This window comes from Cupressus sempervirens, chromosome 3 (genome assembly GCF_028749045.1).
Source record: "Cupressus sempervirens isolate cs-2001-9-10 chromosome 3, ASM2874904v1, whole genome shotgun sequence".
Taxonomy (NCBI): Eukaryota; Viridiplantae; Streptophyta; class Pinopsida; order Cupressales; family Cupressaceae; genus Cupressus; species Cupressus sempervirens.
This window is the reverse complement of record NC_143120.1, coordinates 898,879,358-898,887,231: the sequence shown is the minus strand read 5'-3', so window position 1 is coordinate 898,887,231 and position 7,874 is coordinate 898,879,358. Positions and strand designations below refer to the sequence as shown.

General features: G+C 31.3%; 1 protein-coding gene across 1 annotated transcript; it reads right to left on the bottom strand.

Annotated features, from left to right (window-relative positions):
* Positions 1 to 3,809: 3,809 nt before the first annotated feature.
* On the bottom strand, positions 3,810 to 6,955 carry ATA1 (TAPETUM 1). The gene is made up of 3 exons (XM_089817785.1): positions 6,727 to 6,955; positions 6,032 to 6,335; positions 3,810 to 4,627 (listed from the first exon to the last, which is right to left on the bottom strand). Exons 1-3 carry the CDS (start codon positions 6,912 to 6,914, stop codon positions 4,109 to 4,111), a joined length of 1,011 nt encoding a protein of 336 aa, XP_089673911.1. The 5' UTR covers positions 6,915 to 6,955; the 3' UTR covers positions 3,810 to 4,108.
* Between the last annotated feature and the right edge of the window lie 919 nt (positions 6,956 to 7,874).

Sequence of the window (7,874 nt, the reverse complement as noted above, 5' to 3'; positions counted from 1 at the left end):
GATGTTTTGAGGACTGTGGTATGGTATAGCATCTAGGCATGGTGAGGATGGAAGGTATCCATTTGAAAGGTGAGGACCAAGGTGTTGTCAAGCCTTTAATGTGATTTCTTTGTCCAATCCTTGAGTGACCTAGCCTATACATACAATGTAATCAATAGGATATGAATATATACATATATGAAGAATTATTTTGATTAAATAATGCAATAATTGATTCGTTGGAAAAATAGGACAATATTATAAGCCCTTACAAGTAGGAACATTATAGTAGAGCTATTTTTCCTAATTAAAAATATTAGCTTCTTTGAAAGTATACTTATATGTACTAACTTGTATTCCTTGGTACCAGTATATGAATGTGTACTAATAATTTTGTGGTTGCAGGTTCACAATCAAGGAATTGTACAACATTCGTATTGTGTGTTTGCATCATGTCTTCATTTGTCTGCATCATGTATGTTTCGTGTTTTCATGCATTAATGTGTCTTCTTCATGTATACTTTGTGTTTTCATGCATTTAAGTGTCTTCTTCATGTATGCTTCATGTTTGCAAGAACTCATGAACACTTTATTTTTCATGCATTAAGATATGAAATTAATGTATATCTTATGGATTCTTGCATCCTAATGTATACCATATATGTTGACTTTGTAAGAAAACATAGATGTAAGTGATTATTGCTTGAGGACAAGCAATTTGAGAAAGGGTGGATTGTCATGTCCCCTAATCATGATAGTGAAATAAAAGAGTTATAATATAAAATAATATTTTTGGAATAATAATAATAATATGTTACTTAGATAAATATAGTAATTGAATTGAATATTAATACTATATTATCTATTAATAATAATATATGATAATTGTACATATAAATATTATATAGGATCATAAATTTAATATGTCATAATATCAAATACAACATTTGAATAAGAAAGAGACTTGTATAAAAATATAAACAAATAATATACAAATCATTATCATATAATATGATATTACATTATAATTGTAATATTTAATAAAGAAATAAATTGTATATGATATGATTGACATATATAATAATATTTTAATATTAAAATATTAATATAAATAAATGATAAATATAAAAAAACTAATTTGAATAGACACATCCCTTCTCACAATGAAATATATAAATGAATACAAACACAAAGGAGAGAAAATCATCGATTGTTTATGAAATAATGTGGTAAATATTTAAAAGATTGGGAAGAGTGATATTACAATGGTATCAGAGCTGGTTCTCCTGCTAGCCTGTAAAATTTTATCAGAAGATTTATTGAAATATTAATAATTGTGTGAAATATATGGATGAAAAATGAAGATTATTTAATCCTGACAACATGATGTATTGAATATCAATTCACAATTATTTTAGAGAACTTCTTGTATATGAAGGGGAAATAGGTCCGAAAATATTTGAAGTTTTTGTATAAAGGAGGCGTAGGTTCATTTTACAGCAAGATATGGATTGAGAAAAATAATGTTGACCTTTTGATTTGGCCAGTCATTGGATCCTATTGATATCAATCTATAACATGTTTGTTACTTGACCCAATAGTTACTATCGATTCCTTAACTCCGTGCCAAGGCAATTATATCTATTGGACTATTTTCTTCATAATTTAACCTAAAGCAAGCTTAACAAGAATACAATATTGCTCCTATAAATTGATGATAATAGCTATTGAATAGATACCTCTGGTGTGATGATAGCAAGGATTAGACTTTTGTTCTTTGCATTCCACTCAAAGTTAATATTCACATATTATAGAATCAAAATGAAACATTTAATGTACGATGTTCTCAGCAGAAAACATCAATGGAATACTAGACAAGGAGTATTGCAAAAAGTGATTGAACAAGATTGTAATTAGCGAAGATAATCTCATGTTAAAAATCCATATGAAGAGGATGTATTAATAAGATACAACAAACATATAATAAAAGGAAGATTACCACAATATATTAATGCAAGCATAAAAGATTTTTCACAAAGGAAACATGATAATATTAATAGAAGAATATGCAACCACGTGATTATAAGGAGAAGAAAAATTTAACAAGCACAAATAAGACCCATACACATGAGACATGAAAGAAAAAGAAGCCACACGAGTTAATAGAAAGCACAAACCCATGTAGAAGATACTATTTATATTTCAATGTAGCAAGGGAATGAAAAAAAGGCATCCAAACATGCCATGTCACCTTGATAGGAACAAATGGTTATATCTAAACATTGAAACCTAGAGGTAAAATGTAGATAGAGTAAAATAGAAACAAGTTCATATAATGAATCACAAATACCTCAAGGAAGATACAACAATGAATTACAAGGGGAATCCAAACCCTACGAACTAAGAACAAGATCTATAATGAATATTTAGTCAAAATAAAATAAAGTTCATGTAAGTACGTTACATTTATCAAATTTAATGTAATATAAAACTTACATCCATCCATGGAATATCTAGGGTAATTACAAAACACAATTACCCACACATAAATATTAAGATAAATTAGTTAGTATAGAAAATAATAAATTCTAAAATAAATGTGATACTTAACTAGTTTCCTAAGATAGGAAAATGATTCTAAAGATTTTGGGAATCAATTCATCATAGTAGAGCAATGAGTGTTTCAAAAATTTAAAATCTAATTATGTTTCATATTAATATTAGTTTATATTTATTATAATAGAATTGAAGTTTATAAGTGTAAAATGATGTTATTTTCAGATCTATGAACTTATATCTCACGTGTAAAACAATTTAAATCAAGTAACTAAAATTACTTTTTTTGAATTTTTTTATATTTAAATTTGATTAATAAGTAATAGTCTTTTAAAACATCTACATGTGGAATCTATTGAATTGTGGTGGTTATGTCTTTGTTAATAAAATATATTGTAGAATGATTTTATGATTCCAAGTGAAAGATTAAAGATACTCCATGAAAGATATTATAAACATAAAATGTAGAACACACTTTCCTTTAAAAACTCTTTGACATAAATGTGATTTTGCATTCTACCATGATTTCAAAATAAGTTAATGTGTGCCATTTTAAATTCATAAAGATAGTATGCAAATGAACAAAAGGGTGCATTAGGTAGACCCATAATGTCTAGAGAGATAATTTTGATAGTATTTTCTTTGAGTAACCGAAATGTACTCTTGTATTTTAACATGGTTTCAACAAAGTAAACAAAAATCTTTCTAAATACAACAATGTACACATGAAAAAAGAATTTAAAAAAATGTAAGCTCATAATGGCGACCACCCTTAAACATCACACACTAAGGAAAAAATTAAGCTCGGAAAAAGTAAGTCAACTTTGACTGTTTAACACTTTTGGTGTAGGAATGAAGCTTTAGTGTGTGATGTTTAAGCCTTCCACATAATTTGACTAGTAAGAGAATGTTGATCTAGAACTTTCTTTGAGTAAACATATGTTAATACAATATATTTTGAATTCTAGTTCGAAGAACTTAAGATTACATTTACGAATTTCAAAATATCTTAACTTAGTTTTATTGAATCTATTAGATTTAAACTAGATTAATAAATAAAAAGTCTTTAAAAATTATTATCAATTTTAAGAATTGATAATAATAATAATAATATTAATTCAAATTCAAATAAGAATACACTAGTTTAAATTAATCAATAAAGTTAAAAATAATTTATACTCTAAGTTATTAAATAAGATAATTATCTACATTTTTAAAAAAAGATGAATTTTATATTTTCCCCTCCACTCCTATAGTATTTTTACAACGCCATCTTTCATCTCAAACTTTTTAAAAATTTTATAGAAAGCACCAAAAAGATAAACGGGATAAACGGGTACAGACAAAAAGCAAAGCATATTATAAGCTAATGGGAAAGGGAAATGGCTTTGCTCACTTCATAATTCACGGCCTTGAGCATTTAGTGAAATCAAAACTACTATTCAAGTTGTCCTCTCTTTCCTTGAATCATTGTGAGTTGACAAACAATCTACATGAATTGGGCAGCTAAGCCAAAAAGAATGAGAATGAGTGCATAGTACTTATAAACATGAGAGGTGTGGATCGTGTGATTTCAACACTTATCATCAAAGTGTGGATGGTAAATCATCCTCATATTCCGAAAGCCAGAGGTGAAGCCGCCATCCACAACCAAGTTATGGCCGCTAATGAAGCCACCGCCTTCCTCGGTGGCTAGAAAAAGAGCAGCGGAGGCAATGTCCTCCTCTGTGGCACTTCTTCCTTGCAAGAGGCTGCCTTCAAACGCCACCTTCTCACTCACCTCTTGGGCGGTCACATGGTTGCCCATGATCTTCCTTGTCGCCTCCACCAACATCTCGGAGGGCACTCCATGGGGAGATATGCAGTTCACTCTGATCCCATACTCCCCCAGTTCACATGCAGCCGTCTTGGCAAGCCCCAAGATGGCCTCCTTGCTCATTGTATAGTCATGAGATGCCAGGCCCCCCATCAGAGTTGCAGAGCTAGTGGTGCACATAATGCACCCGCCTCTCTTCGCCGCCACCATTGCGCGAGCCGCATGCTTTATGCCATGCATTGTTCCCTTCACATTGACGGTGAGAACAGTGTCTACCTGTTTTCAGATGAACCATCTAAACAAATCAAAGATCTATGCATCGTATCATATTGATAGTTAGAATTTTATCTACTTGCTTTGGAGTGAATCATGTAAACAAATGTGTAAATCATCTAAACAAGTCAATGCTTTATACCTCCATCTTCCTTATAAGTCATATTAGGAATGGTTCAATTAGTATATATGCAATGCTTTATTATCTATAAAGCATGTATTTTAGAGTCTTAGATGGCCAGTAGACATGTTAGCTGTAGAATGGTTCAATTAGTGTACAATACTTTATTATCTATAAAACATGTATATTGGGATCTTAGATGGCTCGTAGAGCCTCCATCTACCTAATAAGTCATATTAGCCAAAGCCAGGTCCAATTACTATAGAATTCTTTATTATCTATAAAACATGTATTTTGGGTCTTGAAAGTGCATGTTTATGTGGTCAGACTTGTATGCCATATAATAGATTTTGATTTGTTTAAGTGGTTTATTTGAAAATATATTGACGGGGGATTTTATCATAGAAGGTTAGTGTGATTTCAATAAGCCATCCAAATAAGTCATAGTTTATGGCGGTCCATTCAAAATCATGCTAATAGATGGACTCTAATAGAGAAGTTAGTATAATTTCATGCAAGCTACCAAACATATGAAAGTTTTATGTGGCTCATTTGAAATTACAACAACAAATGAGACTCTAATCTAAATATCAAACCATTTAAACAAATGAAAACTTTAAGTGACTCATTTGAACTTATGCTAATAGATGGATTCTATTGGAAAAGTTAGTGTGATTTCACATGAGCCATATAAACAAAACAAAGTTTAGATGATTCACATGCAATAATGATAATAAAGGGACTCTATGAATGTTTTAGTGTGAATGGATCTAAACAAGTCAATTAAAGTCATATTAAGTATAGGCTAGTCTACTTGAAATGTAATGCTTTGTGATCTATAATCATAAATTTTGAAGTTGTGAAGTGTATGTTTATACTATGGGGCTTAATAACTTACTTTAAGTGGCTCATTTGAAATCACTTTAATAGATGGACTCTATGAGAAAATTCAGTATAATTCACATAAGTCATCTAAATGAGTCAGAATTTTAGTAGTTCATTTGAAATCATGTTGATAAATAGACTATACAAAGAAAGTAGTATGTTTTCTAATGGATTACTATCTAAACAAACCAAAATTTCAAGTGTTCATTAAGAAATATACTAGTAGATAAAATCTATTTGAAACTTTAATATAATTTCACATGAACCATTAAAACAAAATACGAATTTAAATAATTTATTTGAAACCTTTTCCTTTTAAAATTAATATAAATCATTTAAACAAATCAAAACTTTTTTTAAAATTAAATCTACAGTAGAAATCATACATGACATTAGCTCACCTGCTTCATGTCGACATTCATGATGCTTCCTGGCCGTCCTGCCACGCCAGCATTGTTGAACATTATGTCAAGGCGGCCATAGCATTTTACTGCCCTCTCCACCATTCCCGCCACGTCATCTTCCTTTGACACGTCACAGTGTATGTATTCTGCAGTTGGGATCATCTCTCTGCACAGCTTTCTCCCCACCTCGTCCAAAATGTCTGCCACAATCACTTTCGCCCCGTTCTCTGCAAATTTCTTTGCGCAAGCTGCACCAATTCCTCTTGCTGCACCAGTTATTATAGCCACTTTCCCTTCTAAGCTACATACATTGTGGCACCCAATAATTTTATTATGATGGCGTTTAAATATAAACACTTTGTTCATCTGGTTGTACCAGACAAGCAATGTATTGAGGTAATTTACATTGTTCCTTAAAAACAAATCTTCTTCAGCATGTTTGAGGTTACCCACAATGTAGAATGGTATTAAAATTGCTTCAACAGTTAATTAAAAGCCATAAAAAGATGAAACTCTGATCAAAGCCATTAACAACTATTTCAAGAACATCTATATATCAGAGACAAATAATTTTCATTCCTCCAAAATGAAACACAATTTCTTATTCTATGCCTACTTATTTGGAGCCCTGACATGTTAGATGAAATTAAAAATCAACACAATCAATCTCAAATATATTGCGCATTTCAAACCTTTTGATTGTGGGTAGTGGCAGTAAAAGTTCTTTTCCATCCCCATTTGCAGCCTTTTTTGTACCTTTTCCATTTCCATTTGCAGACATATTTTCAACTTCTCCATTGCCATTAGCAGCGATTTTTTCACCCTTTTCATCGCCAATTGCAGCCATTTTTACACATTTTCCATTGCCAATTGCAGTCATTGTGTCACCTTCTGAATGCAATTCCAAAATCTGATATAGTTAACAGTGAGAGATGCTCAGACTTGCCTAAAAGGAATTTGGGCGTTGCAACTGACATCCATTCATGTAAAAGGAATGGGAGGTACAATTATGAGAGGAGAGACTAAAAGGATGACACATTCGCAAGGCGTTGTTTACCTACATTCCTGAACCACAATAATGTTGCAGTCTTTTCCACATCAACACACTCGCAAACTTATGTTTGGATTGTTAACCCATAGTTGCCAATCAAATAAGAAGAAATAATTCTTGCCAATATAAGTGTATCTTTCTTAGCTAATAATGACACTGTTCATATAATCGTTTAATATTGAATTTGATATTGAGAAAGTAATTTAGAAAAGAACAAATCAGACTCAATAAACTGATAAGACTCCATTGAATTGAGCTAAATTCTGGTGTTAATATTATCAGAAACAGATTAACGGAGGAAAACTAAAATATAAGATAATAACAACATCCAATTTAAGATAACAACACTGAATGATGGATGTTGCCATCCATAATTTTTAATGGTGGGCATAGGTAATTTGCTCATCATACAATCGTTGCCAGATTCTTTGTTCTCTGCACTCTATTACTCACTTTTAGGGTCTGTTTGGATCGTGGATTTGAGGAGGAATTGGAATTCGAAATTCTAAAAGATTCCTAATCCACTGTTTGGGTCTGCGAAACACGAATTGGAATTCAGGGAAATGTGGATTTGGTATCCCCATTTGACCCTAAAAACAAGAATTCCGTCTCCCCTCAAAATACTTGTTATTTGAAATTCCCATTTTAATTCCTATTTTAATTCCCATTTTAAATTGTTAGGTTTAGAGAAGTGTCGTTGATGGCCGAGTGTTTTCGAACATCATGTCCTTCATCATTAATCATCTCTAGATGGCTTGGACTTCCCCCATAGAGCTAGAATAGCAGCTT